The sequence below is a fragment of the Canis aureus genome, unplaced genomic scaffold (assembly GCF_053574225.1).
Source record: "Canis aureus isolate CA01 unplaced genomic scaffold, VMU_Caureus_v.1.0 NW_027326411.1_RagTag, whole genome shotgun sequence".
NCBI classification, from domain to species: Eukaryota; Metazoa; Chordata; class Mammalia; order Carnivora; family Canidae; genus Canis; species Canis aureus.
The window spans coordinates 674,048-695,213 of NW_027554412.1; the positions used below are offsets into that span (position 1 = coordinate 674,048).

The 21,166-nt window shown below is 37.9% G+C and overlaps 1 protein-coding gene and 1 long non-coding RNA gene across 3 annotated transcripts in view; one reads left to right on the forward strand and one right to left on the reverse strand.

Annotated features, from left to right (window-relative positions):
- LOC144309464 (MAM and LDL-receptor class A domain-containing protein 1-like) overlaps positions 1–15,415 on the reverse strand; it is a 40,924-nt gene extending 25,509 nt beyond the window's left edge. The window contains exons 1-3 of the mRNA XM_077890537.1: positions 15,385–15,415; positions 14,912–15,325; positions 10,851–11,262 (exon numbers count right to left, since the gene is read on the reverse strand). Coding sequence (XP_077746663.1) covers positions 10,889–11,262; positions 14,912–15,325; positions 15,385–15,415 — 819 coding nt within the window. The 3' untranslated portion in view covers positions 10,851–10,888. The remainder of the gene's footprint in view (positions 1–10,850; positions 11,263–14,911; positions 15,326–15,384) is intronic.
- Positions 1–21,166, forward strand: part of LOC144309455 (uncharacterized) — a 41,361-nt gene that overhangs the window by 7,371 nt on the left and 12,824 nt on the right. The window lies entirely within an intron of this gene.

A 21,166-nucleotide genomic window follows, 5' to 3' on the forward strand; every position in this document is an offset into this window, starting at 1 on the left:
AGGATCATAATGATTTTCCATGCAGCACACATTCAAATAACAAAAGTGAATTTCTCATTTCTGTTTTGAAATCATAACTTTTTTGCTTTTTTAAAAAAATTTTAAATGTTTTTTGCTGCTTTAAGCTGTGGAACTATTGTAAGAAAATCATCAGGCCATTTATCCCTAAAAAAGAGTGACAGGTAATGAGGAGAACAAAATAGGCGGTGGTATGATTCTTTTTTTTTTCTTTTCAGATATTTGGAAATATAGTATTTGGTTTTGTATGCCTATTGTTCCTTTGTGGCCACTGTTAAGAAGTACATACTTGTACAAAGGGACACACTTTTGGGTCTATCTCTTTAGCAGGATATCATAATAAGGAGATTTATTTTTCATGGGATGGTTAAACTATAAAGTTCTTGAAAGAAAATATTCATGAAACCTGTCATCTTGAGTTTTCTTGAGCTTGTGAATCTATAGGATACTAATAAGAGATTTACTAGTACGTCATTGTTTTCAGGGCCTTGAAAAAGCCTGTAGAAGTAGCTGTTGGTTTTCAAATTTCAGGCATTAAAAAGCAATTTGGAAAAGGAAAAAAAAGAGGGGGTTGACAGATAAGTTGGATTCTGTTTGTTTTGTTTTTCATGTTGATATAAGCAGCAAATTTGTTCACATTTAAACTTTTTTTTTTCATGTAGATTTACTGGTCAGGAAGTATATACCATGTGGAATCAGTAACTGGGTATAGCTTTGGAATTCAGAACATTGACATCTAATAGATAACAAATTTCAAGAGTATGGATAACAAATGCTGAGTCATGGAGTCTGGTTTTGTTTTATTGCTGTGGAGGGAGGGAATTCTCTGATTTGTGTGTCAATGGATTGGTTTCAGGTTCTCTAAGATCTCTTCCAGGCTTAGTATTTGTGACTCACACTTTGAGACTAAATGAGCCTGCTTTGATGTATTCGTGGTACTGGGAGATGACCTTGGTTTTGTGCTGTCAATGAGTTTTGTTCAGGTCCCCATCCTTTCTCCAGAGCAGATCAAATACTGCTTTGCCCACTCTGGTGATTGATGAATTTAACTATCTGCTTCCTTTGCCAATCTAAACCCAGTGTACCAAGAGAAACACATCCATCACCTGGGAGTGGGTGGAGAGCAGCTCCCAGGGGTAGGACAGAATGACAGGCATCATTTAATCATGGTCATTGCCAGCTTTGTTATCGTGGTTAAAGTTTTCTCCTTTGGGTAAAATTAGAGCTTATCTAAAGATGGTGACAGTGTGATGCTTTACTTTTCTTCATTTAACTTCCTCTCTGCAGGTGGTTTCAGAACTGAATGGGTAGGCATATGTTAGGCCTAACCAGTGGGGTGATGGAGGCAGAAGGATTGCCTCATTAAGGCCCTGACAACCCTAGTTTTGTGAATGAAACTAGGAGCTAGTGCCAATATGGAAATGACAATTGATAGATGAAATACTATTTTGACTGGAGGTTATAAATCCTTAAAACCCCTAAATTGCTGAATAGTAGTCTTTAAAACATGAGAAAAGAATACTATAGTAACTCTAGTATATGGAGTAGTAGGAGGAAGAGAATTACTTCTCCGGGACACATAAGCACAACCGTTATCTTTCTCTCTTTTTCTCACTAAGTACCCTTCTCATTCCCCCAAAAGCTCCTATTAGCTGAATTAATGAAAGTAAATAGAGGGACGCCTGGGTGGCTCAGCGGTTGAGCGTCTGCCTTCAGCTCAGGGCATTATCCTGGAGTCCTAGGATCCAGTCCCACGTCAGGCTCCCTGCACAAAGTCTGCTTCTCTCTCTGCCTACGTCTCTGCCTCTCTGTCTCAGTGTCTCTCATGAATAAATAAATAAAATATATTTTTTAAAATAAAGTAAATAGAACCTTGAATTTTGTTTTTATGAATGATAGCCAGATAGAAAAAAATAGACTTGACTTCATACATAGTTCAGGCAACCCTGATAATGTCCTGTCTTATTGTGTGGAAAGTAAGAGACAATGGAAGAAAAATAAATCTTGCTATATTCTAAGTATTGGTACTAATTATTTTAGGTATGGAGTTTTGGTTTCAGAGTTAGCTTTCCTACCATTATATTGTAGGGTTAAGAAGTTGGTATACATCACACTTCATATGCTAGAATCTTTGGCTATTTCATTCTTAACTAATGGTTTTCAAGCTGAATATGAATCATGCATAGAATTTAAGGAGAGTTTTTGAGGAGCCTTCCTATTTTTATCTCGTGTACTGCTGTCTATTTATCTTAGTCACATTGCTGATTGAGGACGATTTAATGAAAACGAAAATGGAAAACAGAATACTAACTGTCTGGGTTTCTGGACCGGTTAAGATACCTTAAAAGGTTTCCTTACATATGCGAGTCATATTTGAAGCTATTATCGATGTCTGTAAACTCTCATATTGCCCCTTTTAAAACTTATCAGTCACATAAATTGGGTGGTGGCACCCTGACTATAGCTCCTGTTGAGGTCACTTAGCATTCAAGCAAATATACTTTTGAGCTCCTAGCTAGTTTCGAGTGGATGAAGTATTTGAAGGAGTGTGTACAAAGCTTGGAATAAAATTTCAGAGATTGTTTTCTAGTGTATCATACAAAAAACCCATCTGACATACTTACGATGTTTCATTTCTTCATCTCTTCTCAAGAGATAAGAAAAACACTTTTTTTGACTTGGTACTTGTCCCTGGAAGGGTTGTGACACTCCTGAATTACCCTCGGTCTTGCTTTCGGCCCCTAGGCCTCTTGTCCCTTGCTGTGCATAGCAATTCAAACTGAACCATTAGAAATAAGGATGTTGTATTTCAGTATAAGGCAGGAAATTCTGGAAAAGCATAAAATTCTGATGTCCTTTTTAAAGTTATTCCGAAAAATTAACCACTGCTTTTTTTTTTTATGATAGTCACACAGAGAGAGAGAGAGAGAGAGAGGCAGAGGGAGAAGCAGGCTCCATGCACCGGGAGCCCGATGTGGGATTTGATCCCGGGTCTCCAGGATCACGTCCTGGGCCAAAGGCAGGCGCCAAACTGCTGCGCCACCCAGGGATCCCTTTTTCTTTCTTTCTTTCTTTCTTCTTTCTTTCTTTCTTTCTTTCTTTCTTTCTCTTTCTTTCTTTCTCTTTCTTTCTCTTTCTTTCTTCTTTCTTTCTTTCTTTCTTCTTTCTTTCTTTCTTTCTTTCTTTTCTTTCTTTATTTCTTCCCTTTCTTTCTTTCTTTCTTTCTTTCTTTCTTTCTCTTTCTTTCTCTTTCTTTCTTTCTTTCTTTCTTTCTTTCTTTCTTTCTCTTTCTTTCTTCTTTCTTTCTTTCTCTTTCTTTCTTTCTTTCTTTCTTTCTTTCTTCTTTCTTTCTTTGTTTTCTTTCTTTATTTCTTCCCTTTCTTTCTTTCTTTCTTTCTTTCTTTCTTTCTCTTTCTTTCTTTCATTTTTTCTAATGAAAATTTATTTTTTATTGCTGTTCAATATGCCAACATACAGAATAACACCCAGTGTTCATCCCATCAAGTGCCCCCCTCAGTGCCCACAACTCAGTCACCCCCACTCCCCGCCCTCCTCCCCGTCCACCACCCCTAGTTCGTTTCCCAGAGTTAAGAGTTTTCCATGTTCTGCCTCCCTTTCTGATATTTCCTACCCATTTCTTCTCCCTTCCCCTCTATTCCCTTTCACATCTTCTTTATCCATTCATCTTTCGATGGACACCGAGGCTCCTCCCACAGTTTGGCTATTGTGGACATTGCTGCCAGAAACATCAGGGTGCAGGTGTCCCGTCGTTTCACTGCATCTGTATCTTTGGGGTAAATCCCAGCAGTGCAATTGCTGGGTCGTAGGGCAGGTCTATTTTTAACTCTTTGAGGAACCTCCACACAGTTTCCCAGAGTGGCCTGCACCAGTTCACATTCCGACCAACAGTGCAAGAGGGTTCCCTTTTCTCCGCATCCTCTCCAACATTGGTGGTTTCCAGCCTTGTTAATTTTCCCCATTCTCACTGGTGTGAGGTGGTATCTCATTGTGGTTCTGATTTGTATTTCCCTGATGGCCAGTGATGCAGGGCATTTGCTCATGTGCTTGTTGGCCATGTCTATGTCTTCCTCTGTGAGATTTCTGTTCATGTCTTTTGCCCATTTCATGATTGGATTGTTTGTTTCTTTGGTGTTGAGCTTAATAAGTTCTTTATAAATCTTGGAAATTAGCCCTTCATCTGATACGTCATTTGCAAATATCTTCTCCCATTCTGTAGGTTGTCTTTTAGTTTTGTTGACTGTATCCTTTGCTGTGCAAAAGCTTCTTATCTTGATGAAGTCCCAATAGTTCATTTTTGCTTTCGTTTCTTTTGCCTTCATGGATGTATCTTGCAAGAAGTTACTGTTGCCGACTTCAAAAGGGGTGTTGCCTGTGTTCTCCTCTAGGATTTTGATGGAATCTTGTCTCACATCTAGATTTTTCATCCATTTTGAGTTTATCTTTGTGTCTGGTGCAAGAGAGTGGTCTAGTTTCATTCTTCTGCATGTGGATGTCCAATTTTCCCAGCACCATTTATTGAAGAGACTGTCTTTCTTCCAGTGGATAGTCTTTCCTCCTTTGTCGAATATTAGTTGACCATAAAGTTGAGTGTCCACTTCTGGGTTCTCTATTCTGTTCCCCTGATCTATGTGTCTGTTTTTGTGCCAGTACCACACTGTCTTGATGACCACGGCTTTGTAGTACAACCTGAAATCTGGCATTGTGATGCCCCCAGCTATGGTTTTCTTTTTTATTTTTTTTTAAACAAGCTTTTTTTAAATTTTTATTTATTTATGATAGTCACAGAGAGAGAGAGAGAGAGAGAGAGAGAGAGAGAGAGGAGGGAGGGAGGCAGAGAGAGAAGTAGGCTCCATGCACCGGGAGCCTGACGTGGGATTCAATCCCGGGTCTCCAGGATCGTGCACTGGGCCAAAGGCAGGAGCCAAACCACTGCGCCACCCAGGGATCCCTGGTTTTCTTTTTTAAAATTCCCCTGGCTATTCGGGGTCTTTTCTGATTCCACACACATCTTAAAATAATTTGTTCTAACTCTCTGAAGAAAGTCTATGGTATTTTGTTAGGGATTGTGTTAAATGTGTAAATTGCCCTCGGTAACATTGACATTTTCATAATATTATTTCTACCAATCCATGAGAATTGAATATTGTTCCATCTCTTTGTGTCTTCCTCAATTTCTTTCAGAAGTGTTCTATAGTTTTTAGGGTATAGATCCTTTATCTCTTTGGTTAGGTTTATTCCTAGGTATCTTATGCTTTTGGGTGCAATTGTAAATGGGATTGACTCCTTAATTTCTCTTTCTTCAGTCTCATTGTTAGTGTATAGAAATGCCATTGATTTCTGGGCATTGATTTTGTATCCTGCCATGCTACCAAAGACATGGCCAACATGCACATGAGAAAATGCTCTGCATCACTTGCCATCAGGGAAATACAAATCAAAACCACAATGAGATACCACCTCACACCAGTGACGATGAGGAAAATTAACAAGGCAGGAAACCACAAATGTTGGAGAGGATGTGGAGAAAAGGGAACCCTCTTATACTGTTGGTGGGAATGTGAACTGGTGCAGCCACTCTGGGAAACTGTGTGGAGGTTCCTCAAAGAGTTAAAAATAGACCTGCCCTACGACCCAGCAATTGCACTGCTGGGGATTTACCCCAAGGGTACAGATGCAATGAAAGGCCAGGACACCTGCACCCCGATGTTTCTAGCAGCAATGTCCACAATAGCCAAACTGTGGAAGGAGCCTCGGTGTCCATTGAAAGATGAATGGATAAAGAAGCTGTGGTCTATGTATACAATGGAATATTACTCAGCCATTAGAAACGACAAATACCCACCATTTGCTTCAACGTGGATGGAACTGGAGGGTATTATGCTAAGTGAAGTAAGTCAATCGGAGAAGGACAAACATTGTATGTTCTCATTCATTTGGGGAATATAAATAATAGTGAAAGGGAATATAAAGGAAGGGAGAAGAAATGTGTGGGAAATATCAGAAAGGGAGACAGAACATAAAGACTCCTAACTCTGGGAAACGAACTGGGGGTGATGGAAGGGGAGGAGGGTCGGGGGTGGGGGGTGAATGGGTGATGGGCACTGAGGGGTGTACTTGACGGGATGAGCACTGTGTGTTATTCTGTATGTTGGTAAATTGAACACCAATAAAAAATAAATTTATTATTAAAAAATAAAAAATAAAGGGTTAAAAAAATAAAAAAAATGTAAATGGTCTAACAGCTCTAATCAAAAGATAAAAGGGTGGCAGAATGGATAAGAAAAACAATATCCATTGGGGTCACGTTGGTGGCTCAGTGGCTGAGCATCTGCCTTTGGCTCAGGTCATGATCTCTGGGTTTTGGGTTCGAGTCCTGGATCAGGCTCCCCACAGCAAGCCTGCTTCTCCATCTATGTCTCTGCCTCTATCTGTTTATCTCTCATGAATAAGTAAAATATTAAAGAAAAGAAAAACAATATCCATCTAAAGATGCCAACAGGAGTCTCACTTCAGACCTAAAGACTCATAAAGATTGAAAATGAAGGATTAAAAAAAAATTCACCATACAAGGAAAAGCAAAACAACAACAACAACAACAACAACAACAACAACAAAACAGTCCAGGATGGCAATACTTATATCAGACAGGACAGACTTTAAAACAAAGAGAGTAGCAAGAGACAAAGATGGTCATTACAAAATAATAAAGGGATTAATCCATAAGAGGATATGGCAATTATAAATATCTTGATCATATGCTATAAAACTAGAAATAAATCACAAGAAATAAGTGAAAATGTCAAAAATATATGGAGACTCAACAACATACTACCAAACAGTCAACAGGGTAATTAAAGGAGAAATAACAAAATGCATAGACACAAATATAAATGACAACACAATGGTCCAAAATTTTGGGAAGGCAGCAAAAGCAGTTCTAAGAGAGAAATATATAGGGATATCAGCCTACCTCAAGAATCAAAATAAAGCTCCAATAAACAATTTAACATGTCTACGGAACTAGAAAAATCCCAAGTATTTTTCAAAGAACTACAATAAATAATACTGAAATTTGTAGGAAACCACAAAAGACTGAATAGCCAACACAATCTTGAGAGCGAATAACAAAAGCTAAAAGTGTCATGGTTCCAGATTTCAAGATATATTGCAAAACTGTACTAATAAAAAAACTATGGTACTGGTACAAAAAATCAACACATAAATCAAAAGAACAAAAGAGAGAGTTCAGAAACAAACATAGGATTAAATGGTCAATTAATCTATGAATAAAGAGGCAAGAATATGCAATGGAGAAAAGATAGTCCTTCGATAAATGGTGCTGTGAAAATTGGATAGCTACATGAAAAAGAAGGAAATTAGACCACTTTTTAACACCACACACAAACTCAAAATGGATTAAAGAACTCAACATAAGACCTGAAACCATAAAAACCCTAGAAGAGAGCACAGGCAGTAATGTCCCTGGCATCAGCCATAGCACTATTTTTCTAGATATGTCTGCTGAGGCAAGGAAACAACATCAAAAATAAACTATTGGGACTACGTCAAAATAAAAAGCTTTTACACAGCAAATATAATTATCAACAAAACAAAATGACAACCTACTGAATGGGAGAAGATATGTACAAATGATATATGTAATAAAGTATTAATATCCAAAATATATAAGGAATTTATACAACTTAATACCAAAAAAGCCAAACAATCCAATTAAAAAATGGGCAAATGACATACATACATTTCTCCAAATACATATAGATGGCCAACAGACACATGAAAATATGTTCAACATCACTAATTATCAGGGAAACGCAAATTAGAACCACAATGAGATATCACTATAAACCTGTCAGAATGGCTAAAACCAAAAATACAAGATACAAAAAGTTTTAGCAGGACATATAGAAAAAGGAACCCTCTTGCACTGTTGGTGGGAATGCAAGAGGAGCAGCCACTGTGGAAAGAGTATGGAGGTTGCTCAAAAGCTTAAAAGTAGAAATATCTTATGATCCAATAATGCACTATTATTTACCCCCAAAACACAAAAACACTAATTTGAAAAGATGAATGCACCCATATGTTTACCACAGCATTATTTGTGATAGTCAAGATATGGAAGCAAACTAAATGCCCATCAATAGACAAATGGATTAGAAAGTATTATGTATATACATACACACACACACGGAATATCATATAGCCATAAAAAGGAGGAGGTGTGCCATTTGAGAAAACATGGATTAACCTAGAGGGTATCGTGTGAAGTGAAATACCTCAGACAAATACTTAAGTGGAAGTTTTTAAAAATGAGTAAACAAACAAAAAGCAAAATGAGATGCATAAATCCGGACCACTAACTGGTGGTTGTCACAGGAGAGGAGTGTGGGGTGTTGGGCAAAATGGTGAAGGGAAGTGTGAGATATAGACTTCTAGTTATTGAATGAGTAGGCCATAAGAATGAATGCCCAGCGTGAAGAATACAGTTAAAGATGGTGTAAGAGCAGTGTGTCAGGACAGGCCGTAGCTACACTTGTGGTGAACATAGTATAATATATGGTCTTAAAAAAATATATATATATATATTTATATTTATAAAAAACATATATATATATATATAGTCTTGTTGAATCACTATGTTGTACACCTGAAGCTAATGTAACCTTGTGTGTCAACTATATATACATACATAGCTCCTGAAAAATCCTTGGATTTTTCTTTTAAACAAACATTTAATGAGCACATTACCTGCTGGACTGACACTAGCTAATTTCACCTACAATATCACAGCTAAGTAAAATCTTGGTTATTTCTGCTCTCACCACAACTCTGTATACTTATTATTCAATGAAGGAATATCTCTGGTCGCTGAAATTGGACCCAATTTTTATTATCTTAACTACACCACAAGCACAATCTGATTTTACCTTCTCAAGCCTGAATGTCATTGGAAAAAAATAAAGCCTAGAAGAACCATTGGATAAAAACAGAGTACTGCATGTATAACCCAAAATTGGTTCCACACACCAATTTCTATATTTTTGATTCATAACTAAAGGATTCCTTGGTTAGTTCTCTGTTCATCTGAATGCGAAACAGCTCCCTTGCCAAGGTGATTTTCTCCTGGCAACCAACTCTTGAGTAAATATCAGAAGGATACTAGTTTGACCCAACTTACAATTCATCTGATTAAATTTGAAGTGGGTGATCCATTATTAAATAAAAGTCGAAGAACCTTCCTTCCATTTCATTTCTTGTGATTACATGCACCTGCCACATGGCTGAACAGCAAAATAACACTCTACATATAGCAGACTAGTTCTCATAATTTCCGCCTGTGTCTATCTGGACAAATCACCCTTTTCAATGTATTCTTTAGTGAGTCATATACAACGTATATCTATGATGGCTTTTTAAAAAGCTTTTATTTATTTATCTGACACAGAGAAAGAGAGCATAAGCAAGAGGAGTGGCAGGCAGAGGCAGAAGCAGGCTTCTTAGTGAGCGGGAGCCCAATGCAGGGCTGGATCCCAGGACCTGAGATCATGGCTCGAGCCCAAGGCAGATGCTTAACTGATGCAGCCACCCAGACGCCCCTCTATCATGGCTCTCAAGATATTTAGGTTGAAACAGCGCTTTAAATAAGGGAACAGAGAAATTCAGTACATGTAAAAAAAAAAGTTTAGCCAGGAGTGGTAAGGAGTTCCTCCCTGTATATTACATCTAGATCTATTGGAGCAAAGAGAAAAAGAATATTCGACCCTCCTACACATGACAGGCTGTATGATATATTAGAAAGGGAATGAATGTGAATTAATTGGAAACTGCAGATTCCATTCCAAGCCCCCATCCTGCTGTGCACCATCTATTTGGCCAGATATAAATAACAACCTCTCCAAATGTTTTATTCATATTTGTAAAACTGATAAAAAAGATCCTGACTTACCCACTTCAGGGAATTGCTAAGGGAATCCAAGAGATAATAGAAATTGCCTTCATAAAATCTTAAAAGCCACGTAAGCATTTAAACCCACCATTCCAAGTTTTCCTTTTATTTATTTTTTTAAGATTTTATTCATTTATTCATGAGAAACACAGAGAGGAGAGAGAGAGAGAGAGAGGCAGAGACACAGGCAGAGGGAGAAGTAGGCTCCTCACGGGGAGCCTGAGGTGGGACTGGATCTCGGGACTCCAGATCAGCCCCTGGGCTGAAGGCAGCGCTAAACCGCTGAGCTATCCGGGCTGCCCCCAAGTTTTCCTTTTAGGAGAAGGTAGGTGAGAATCACAGTAAAGAATATTTCAGCAGGAGTGAGGAGACCTAGCTAGACCTCTGGCTCTGCCCCAGAGTAGCTGTGTGATTCTCCAACACAGCATGCACCCTTCTCGAATTTCTGCTGCTTACCTATAAAAGGTGGAAAAGTCTGATGGAATATTTAAAAATCACAGATTTTAGAACCTGAACATTTGGCAGAGTACCATATATTGTGCAAAACTCTTTTTCCCTCCAGATTTTTTATTTCAAGAGAAAAATGACTTAAAGTCAGAGGGACCTGTAGCTGCTGCCAATGCCATGTGTCCACCTTTAGAAATTTTAATCACAGATTATTGGAGGTAGTCAAAGAGGAAAGCAACTTAACATGCTTTGGCACAACCTTAATTGCATGATAAATGTACTTCCAAATAACTCTGACCAAATTCCACTGGCTTTTAATTCAAGGATATAGTGATCTTTCATATTCCTTAGACATTCTGAATGCATCTTAAATACACATTACGAAAGCCATTATCTATACCTGAAAAGGCTTCCTGCTGGAAAGATTGAGGCGTTTCCTCATCCATCTGTTGCCTTGATTCCCAAATATCTGCCACAGCAGCTGTCTCTTGTGTTACTCCAAACTCTCTGGTAGATGGCCAGCCTATAAATATGCTTTCCAAACATGTGGTAATATAAGCGGAAGGTGCAGCCCCCTGCATCGGTGGCATTGAGGACAGGGCTGAGTAAAGTAGCTCTGTTTTGGAAAACCTGTGGCTCCGAAGATTCTATGTAGAGATAGTGTCCTTTAGCTGTGCCCAAGGTATGAGCCTTCATTGGCCCTGTATTAAGTGTTGAAGTTGGACCGTGCTTCCTGGTCCAATCAACGTCGTCTTCTGTATCTTGTTCCCAGTTACAGATTCCATTTTCAAAGTTACATTGGAACTCAGGTACTGAAATTGGCATGAAATAACAACAAAAAAATAATTAAGGACAAAAAACATGATTAAGAATACTTGTTGATATTTGGCTCCTGCCAAGGTTAATGATTTTAATGTTTTTTAAATACGACACTAAAAGTTTTTAAAAAGTGAATAAATCCTAGATTTATATCAAGTAATAATATTTTATAGACTGGGGGGGGGCATTACTTCAGCCATTATTTTCCAAATGCCTTTTATACCCATCCTTCACCATTTCCAGCACTATAACTTTATGCAAATGATGAGGGCACCATGACTGACTCAATACTATAAACTTCTGGCTCAGTCGATTTCAGCCTTAGCCAAATGTCCCAATCACCAGTGAATGTTAAAAATCAAAACAAAACAAAAAACATGAAGTTCCAGAACTTATCTTAAGGGATGTTGATTTATTTTTTTAAAGATTTATTTATTAAAAAAAAAAGATTTATTTATTTTAGAGAGAGAAAAGGGGGGTCAGGGGACAGAGGGAGAGATAATCTCAAGCAGGCTCTCCACTGAGCACAGAGCCCTACAGGGGCTCAGTCTCACAACCCTGAGATTATGACCTGAGCCGAAATCAAGAGTTGGATGCTGAACCAACTGAGCCCCCCCAGCCCCCCCGGAGATGTTGACTGAACTGCCACAAATAGTGCGGTTGAACATCAAGATAATTCATTATCTCCCTTGGCGATTCTAACATGCAGAACTGAAGAGTCATACTTTAATAGAGTCCAATCTTTCAGAATCACCTGATGTGTACAGCATAATTGCTTGCTCCATGGCGAAGCTCCATACCAGCACTACCTGGTTAGATATGGGGGACCGAGCAATCCATATTTTTAACAAGTATTCAACATGATCCTGATGCCAGCATTTTCCAGACCTCAGGCTGAAAAACTCCTCCCTTTGGTTTCATCTTGCCCCAATTCCACATTTCCCTCCATCAGTGCCAGAAAGACCATTCTTCTGCCTTCCATGGCAATTTATCATTTTCTTCCTGTACATACATGCTCATTTAATCCAAACTGAAATCTAAGCTCTTCTTTCAAGCTTTACCTTTCCCAAGTTAAATTAACTTCCTGTTTGTCCCTGGCCAGCCTTTTCTTAGCATACACCACCTTCCCCACTTGCCTTAAACACCTCACTCCTCTCTCCTTCTCTATTTATGCCTCCTGTTGTGCTGCGGGCTCTTGGCAGCATCTCCTGAGAGGCAGTCTTTTCTTCTCACTGGATTGCAGCTCCTTTGAGCTGGAGCTTTTAAGCTTAAAACTCCTTCCAGGCACTAGAAGAATTCAAAGCACTTATAAAGGATTGACTAGCCCCTCGTCACCTAGCTTATCTACCACAATTTCCAGAATATAGTAATGTAGTCATTTTCAGGATGTGAACATTTTGTTGACAACAAGGATTTGTTTTTAGAATAAAAACATTTAGCATTATTTGGGTAGAAGGAACAGGAGTTAGAATTAATGCATAGTTTTACATTTTAGCTTCATTCACCGAAGTTAATATTTTTTAAACATATAAATGTCAGCTGTCCTTTCACTATTCATCTTAGTAAATGCACTTGGTGCCAAAGGGGAATAAATATTCTGAAACAATAAATATAAGCAAATGTGGATAAATGCAGCCGGGCTAGAACAAATCATCTGTCTTTGAAAACCACGGAACAGGAGCTTAGAACTAATGATGGGAGCCCAGTGAGTAAATGTCAAATGGGAGATGAGCTTTTGTTTGATATTTCCTCACTTGTGACTAATCAAGCCCAGCTGTGACGTGAACTGGGGACCCACAGCATACTCTCCGGGTGTCAATCTTTGGCTGTGGAGCAGAAGGAGAATGTCAAGCTGCTAAGTTTTTTGACATAAAACTGGCACTAAAGCCAACAGATTTTGATATTGCCTGTCTTCATATTGACTGTATGTTCAATCTCTATTTTGAAAGGGAATGCACGTAGCTCCACCTTCAAATAAAAAACCCTATCTCTAAACGTAGGAAGATTTAGGAAATAAAACATAGATTTCTGGATGCCTAATGCTTTCTATGGAATCCAGGAACACATTTATATGGAAAGCTGCGAGAGAAACTGACACTCTGATACCACTACTGTTCTCTTTCACTAATATTTAGTCACAAGTAGTATTTTGATTATTATAGTTGTACTGACATAACTCCATCTAAGTTAATAGTAGTTTTAAGGATAATTTGCTTTTTTTTTTTTTTTTGAGGAGTGGGCTTCGGAGAGCTTCAGAAAGATGAAAAAGCTTTCTAAAGCCACAAAAATAAATTACCTTGGGGACAAGTTACACTTCTTATGTTAGCCATTGTCTAAATTATCAACTTTATTCATATCCACTCAAAGAATTAGTTGTGTAATGAGATGCATGGTAATTCTGACTTCAATCCACCTGACTGTATCAAAGATCACATATATGCAGCATGCTGTACAATAATTTATATGGAAGTTTCTTAATGCAGTGTTTCCTATGATGCACCAAGCATTTTATGGCTTCACTTTGGTTTATAATTAGCCTCTCAATGTAATAGGCATATAGCTTGAATTTTAAGAATTGTTGCTATTTCTGGACAAAGAAAGATGCAAATTCTTTTTCTGATTGATTTTGTAATTGAAGTAAAAAACAGCTATAAGCTTCTGATTCATTTTCAGGAGCAAGTGCAATGGGCACTACCTGGTGCTAGGTTTATTAAATTATAAAATGTATACAATCATCAGATACCATAAACTTTCTGGTAATTTAAACCAGAAACTCAAGACTTACCTTTGACACAGCACTCCCTGCTCCCTATAGCCAAAACATCATCAAATGTCCCTCCTAACTATTTCCCCAAACATCAGTCCCTCCATCTCCATCACTGCCGCTGTGATACAGGCTGCCCACCCCTCCTCAGTGGATTATCGCAATGGCCTCCTGATGGGTCTCCCAAATCCACTCTCCTCCAATCCACTTATCACTCTGTATCTACACTGACATGTTTTAATATGCCAATTTTATTATACCACTTTCCTTCTTAAAAACCCTCAAATGAAGAAAAACTTTCCTAATATAGACTATAAATATCTGCAAATCTGGCCTCCTTCACATTTCTGTCCTTATACTGCACCCTATCTCTCCTTCACCTCCTCGCTCCTACCGCACTGGCTGGCCTCCATCTGCTACACGGTCACATATCAGGGCTTTTGCATATATATGCTTTGACTTTTTTATTTTCAGATCTCAGCTAAGTCATCTCCTTTAGAAAGTTTAATACCATTATTATAAAGTCACCGCACTCCTCTCCGTATCTCCCATCAAAGCTTCCAGTTTGTATTTTTAAAACAATATTTGAATAATATCTACTTCTCAATTAGACTGTAAATTCCATGAGATCTGAAACTCAGTCATTGTGGTTAGCACTTTATCTATAGTATCTAGTTAATAAGTCCACATAACAAATATCGGTAACCTGATTAATCAACCACTCATCACGGTCGTCAACTCTGGAACAATGTTTCCTGTCTTTGCCTTGATTGGCTAGAAAACAGTGAACAAATCAAGATCTCCACTGTAAAAATACGATGGACCAAAATAATAATAATAATTAATAATAATAACAACAACAACAACAAAGCACTTACCACAGTCAACCTCATCAGTATGATCACCACAATCATCTACCAAATCACATAACAGAAGTTTTTCTATGCAAGCCTTGCTGCGTCGACAGCAGAAAAAGTCCGGCTCTTCACAGCTCTCTGCAGGAAGAGAAAGGGTACAATTTTCAAATCTGATGTCATCAATAGCTGAGACTCCATCATAAATGCCAAGACTGACTTTATCTAGTGACAAATGGAAGGGCTGAGTAAGGCGTCCAAGCTGAATAGTGGCCTGTGACCACTGGTTGCCCTGGTTACACAATACTCTCCAGAGTACTGTAGAGTCGTTGGAATCTTCCACATGTAGCTGTAGCTCAGCTGCTCCCACTGACAGACCATGGTCATAAAACCTGAAAAAGAACAAACACAAGGAATGGAAATGATTTATTGCATAGACTAAATATTTAACTTATAGGCTCTTCCACTCAGTCAACCGTTGATTAATAATTAGCTACAATGGACGCCTTTATTTCTTGCAGTAATCATTGCTGCTCATATGCGAGAGCTTATCTGCTGAGGTGCATACTCTGGCTCCAGGACCCTGGGAGCCTTTCTCAAGGAGTTCCATCTAGAACAGAGGAGGCAGAGTTAATTAAATTATAATCCACTGTTGGAGGGAAAGAGTCTCTTTCATCTAAAGAAAGAACACAACAAATACTGATAATGTGCTTCTAAGTAAAATGCTAATTGTATAAATATAACAGTACCTATTTTTAAAGGCAAACCAAGGGCAAATCATAAAGTCTAACAAGTGCAGAAGTACGCCTGCAACCACCGGGTTGCTGGGGTAGCTGACCACAGTTTCTAGTATTTACCAGAAGGAAAGTATGCATCCAGGTCCTGCCTGGCTAAACGTTGGGCTCTGGAGTTTGGCAACTTGTGACAAGCTTCTGCTTTCTTCAGAATGAACATAAAATGCCCTATTGAGATACAAATACAAATTGTAAGTTAGCCGACTGAGTTGAGGCACCTGCCTCTTAACCTTGTACTAAGCTCTGTGTCTGACTAAAATTAAGACTATACAATCAAAAATCAATAAATATGATGAGTCAAATTTGCTCTTATGAAAACTAAACTAGTATCTACCTCCAGGTTGAAAATCATGCAAAAAGTTAATAATTTAAGTGAATTCAGCCAAAAGCATATCTATACTCCCTCCCCACCACCCTTAAAGGAGTCATTTCACACTAACAACATAAACGTAATTGACACTATTTAGCTATTTGTCACACTATTTGTTGCAGTAACATAGAGCTTTAAATGCTTATCTTTCTCTTAACAGGCCTGACCAAGGGTGAACAAAAGCCTCTCCTTGCTTATTACCTTCAGTTGTGTTGGGAGTATGATCCCTAGGTGGAGCCTGTTGCTCAAATTCAGCCAAAAGGTTACTTCTAGAGTTCCATACCCAATCAAAATGGTCACCACTAATTGCTTCAAACCAACCACAGCTATCTGCTTCAAAGTCACATTTGGAGCCTGAAAAACAAAATGTGACTCCTAGGATGGCTCTCCGGAGTATTCATATACTTTAGAATCGTAAAGCTCAACTGAAATACCTTGTTATACTTCTCTAAGTACATTAAAGGATACATTTGAGGAAAAAATGGATCCTATCTGATCTGAAAGAAATAAAAACCAGAGTTGTGCTTTCCATACTGAAAAATTAATAAAGCAGAATTATCAATTTAAGAAATTACATTTTTACCAAATAATTTTTCAAAGAAACAGCATTATTCAGCTATATTGAGTATAGAATTGCCAAGGTCTACCTAATTTATTCGATACTCATGTTATTTCTCTGCCACTATGACATTATTTGGAAGACTTCATTGTTCCTACAGATTATTTTATACTAAAATATGAAAAGTAGCTACTTCAAAAAGATTAAAATTTGAAAAACCAAGATTATTATAATTAATATTACGTTCACCACCAATTTTGTAGAGCTTAATATTTCCCAAAGTATTATATGCATTGCATAATATTTATAGGGCAGAATAATTTGACCCACTTTTCAGGAAATAGGTAAGAAATAGTTAATTTCCACAAAGCCATTAGAAAAGAGGAAGAGAAAGACAGGACTGAGAAGTTATAATAATAGTATGAATTATAGCTAATATTTAATAGATACCTATGTCATAGACCCTGTACTAAACACTTTATATAGATCCAACTTTCACAATAGCCCAAGGAAGAAAGGAAAGTTCAGGGAAGTTATTAATCTAACTAAGGTCATAGAGTTAGGAAACTATGTAAATGGATTGAAATCCAAAGATTTTTCACTTCAATGATAATTATGACAGGTTAGGGGAAAAATACTAAGAATATTTAAAACTACATTTTTATAGGCCATCTCTGTTTATAAATACATAATATATAAATAACTCATAAATATACCTAGATTTCAGTGGTTTCAAAGTATGTAGTTGCCATTTCAATCCCTGAGAAAGTAATGCTTTTGATTCCTTTTTCAGACAATTAAAAAAAAACAAAGGGGGACACCTGAGTGGCTCAGTGGTTGAGCATCTGCCTTCGGTGCAGGGCATGATCTCAGGTCCAGGGATCAAGTCCCACATCAGGTTCCTGCGGGGAGCCTGCTTCTCCCTCTGCCTATGTCTCTGCCTCTCTGTCTCTCATGAATAAATAAAATCTTAAAAAAAAAGGATCCAGGAGTTCTTTTACGAAAATACAGAAAGAAAACAAGTTATTGCTACTATGGAATAGCTATCACACATAGTTCCCTGGAAAGGGAGCCTTATTGTCTATTGTCTGCTATCCAAGGAGATACCAATGTAGAAATAAATGAATATACTAATGGTGGTAAAATTTCAGAAACCACTGTGGCAATTTTCTAGTTTTATTAGATAAGATCCATCAAAGACAGCAATTTTTAACAGATGCTTTGCTGCTAAAATTTAAATATGCCTATCTAATATACTGTGTTCCCAAATATTTAGATTTCTATACACATTTTAAAAACTCACCTCAGCTGTTCAGAGATGTAATAAACCAGCTGAAATTAATTTAGCTAGCTGTTAACCAAATATACACTTCATAAGAACAGCTATTAAAAATTCTGTATGTCGGGACGCCTGGGTGGCTCATCAGTTGAGCAACTGCCATCAGTTCAGGTCGTGATCCCAGGGTCCAGGATTGAGTCCCACATTGGGTTCCCTGCAAGGAGCCTGCTTCTTCCTCTGCCTAAGTCTCTGTCTCTCTCTCAGTGTTGTTCATAAATAAATGAATAAATAATCTTAAAAAAACAGTCTTTTCTGACTTAGAGATATAATATTCTGGGTAAATTTTAACAATTGAGGTTCAAAGATTGTTCACTTTTCTGGAGCCTCACTATTGACTTTCTTAATTATCATCATTATCAGAAACAGCATAATTTGCAAGAACCATAGTTATCACTACTTCAGGGTTTATTGTATACCAAGCTTTGTGCTAGAAGCTGTTATGCTCATCATAGGATATCTGTTGACATAGTTTCTTTTTTAATTTTTTAAGATATTATTTATTTATTCATGAGAGAGACAGAGAGAGGCAGAGACATAGGCAGAGGGAGAAGCAAGATTCCCACAGGAGCCTGATGCAGGACTCGATCCCAGACCCCAGGATCATGCCCTGAGCCAGAGGTGGACGCTCAACCACTGACCCACCCAGGTGTCCCTGACATAAAGTTTCTAAAACTTATTTGTCTATTTCTATTTCTATGGATATGAGTAAAAAACCTAGTGACTCTATAGCAGCTTTTAATTATTTTCAGTAAAATTACTCTTGTTGCCACTATTAGTTATATAAATATAATTATAGTAGCTACCCCCAAAGAAAGGATGTTAGGGGATATTTGGTAGAAAGACACACAGGCTCCTACACTATCACTGTCACGTTGAGAGCTTTTCACTAGGAGAGAAGAAATTAAATTTATGTAGGAGCCAAGGAACCTTGGCAGGGTGATGGATACAGAATCAGATGGTTTTATATCAGACTCACTGTTAGAACTTCTTTGATGGTTTGAGATGATTCCTACAGAGAATCATGTATAAGAAATAAACATGAAATGAGCAAAGCACTGGAGCTGATAATTTGGGTCTCATGCAAAGACTTAAAAATTTAAAGAAGGGTACTCTTTGATATATACCCAAAGGAGCCCAAAACACATCCACACAGAAACCTGTACATGGCAATTCCTAACTGCCAAAACATGGAAGCAAAAAAAAAAAAAAAAAAAAAAAAGTCCCTCAATAGGTGAATGGACAAACTGTACTATACCCAGACAGTGGAGTGTTGTTCAGCACTAAAAATAAATGAGCTATCAATCCATGAAAAGCCATGGAGGAAACTTAAATGCATGTTACTAAGTGAAAGAAACCAGGCTGAAAAGGCTCCATACTGTAGGCTTTCAACTATTTAACATCTGGAAAAGGCAAAAATATGAAATGAGTAAAAGGAGGAGTGGTTGCCAGAATTTAGAGGTGGGGGGAAGGCTGATGAGGTGATTCACAAGAGTATTTTCAATACAAGAGCAATGTCATGAAAATACTTTGTATGATACCATATTGACAAATAGATTTTACCACACATTCTTCCAAACCCACAGAATGTATCACACCAAGAGTGGACCATACTGGGCTTTGAATAATTATGATGTATCAGTGTCGAATCATCAGTTGTGACAAATGCCCTCCTCCCCTGCCCGCTGGGAAATCTGATGTAGGAGATGCTCTCTCTCTCTCTCTCTCTCTCTGTGTGTGTGTGTGTGTGTGTGTGTGTGTGTGTGTGTTTAGGGCAGGAGAGGTATGTGGGAAATCTCTACTTTTTCCTCAACTTTTCTGTGACTTGAAAACTGTTCTGAAAAAAAAAAAGTCCTAATAATTAATTAGTTGAGCTGCTGAAGAAAAGTCTGAGCTAGCAGAGGTTATTTCATGAAGTTTAAGGAAAGAAGCCATCTCTATGACATAAAAGTGCAAGGTGAAGCAACAAATGCTGATGCAGAAGCTGCAGCAAGGTATCCAGAAGTTGTAGCAAAGAGAATTAATGAAGGCAGCCACACTGAACCGCAGATTTTCAATGTAGATTAAACAGCCTCATAGTGGACGTTAGGACTTTCATAGCTAGAGAGAAGTCAATGTCTGGCCTTAAAGCATCAAAAGACAGGCTGACTCTCTAAGTTAGGGGCTAATGTAGCTGATGACTTTAAGCCAAAGCCAATGCTCATTTACTGTTATGAAATTCCTAGGGCCCTTCAGAATTATGCTAAATCCCTTCTATCTGTGCTCTATAAATGGAACTGCAAAGCCTAGATGACCGTACATCTATTTATGACATGATTTCTTGAATGTTTTAAGTCCACTGTTGAACTGACTGCTCAGAAAAAAAAAAAGATTCGTTTCAAAATATGACTGCTCACTAACAACGCACCTGGGCACCCAAGGGCTTTGACAGAGAGGTACAGTGAGATTAATGCTGTTTTTCTACCTCTAATACAACATCCATTCTGCAGCCCATGGATCAAGTGGTCATTTTCAACTTTCAAGGCTTAATATTTAAGAAACACATTTCATACAGCTATAGATGCCATAGATACTGATTTCTCTGATGGATGTGGGAAAAGTCCATTGAAAGCCTTCTGGAAAGGACTGACCACGCTAAATGCTATTAAGAACATTTGTGATTCGTGAGAAGCATTCAAAATATCAACAGAAATAGGAATTTGGAAGAAGTTGACTCTAAACCCCAGGGATGACTTTGAGGGGCTCAAGACTTCAGTGGAGGAAATAACTGCAAATGGGGTGGAAACAGCAGGAGAACTAGAATTAGAGGTAGAACCTGAAGTTGTGACTGAACTGCTGCAATCTCATAATAAAACTTGGATGAAATAAGTCAGTTAGAAAAAGATCAATACCATATCATCTCTCTTATATGTGGAATTTAAGAAATAAGACAGATGAACATAGGGGAAGGGAAAACAAAAAAAGAAGCAAACCACAGGAGACTCTTAGCTACAGAGAACAAACTGAGGGCTGCTGGAGGGGAGATGGGTGAATTGGGTGATGAGTATTATTGGTTGCACTTGTGATGAGCACATGATTTTATACATTAGTAATGAATCACTGTACTCTACTTCTGAAACCAATATTGAACCACATGCTAACCAACTAGAATCTAAGCAAAAACTTAAAATTTTTAAAAAAGTACTAATGCCAAAAATGAAGGCTTTAAAAGTGGGGGGAA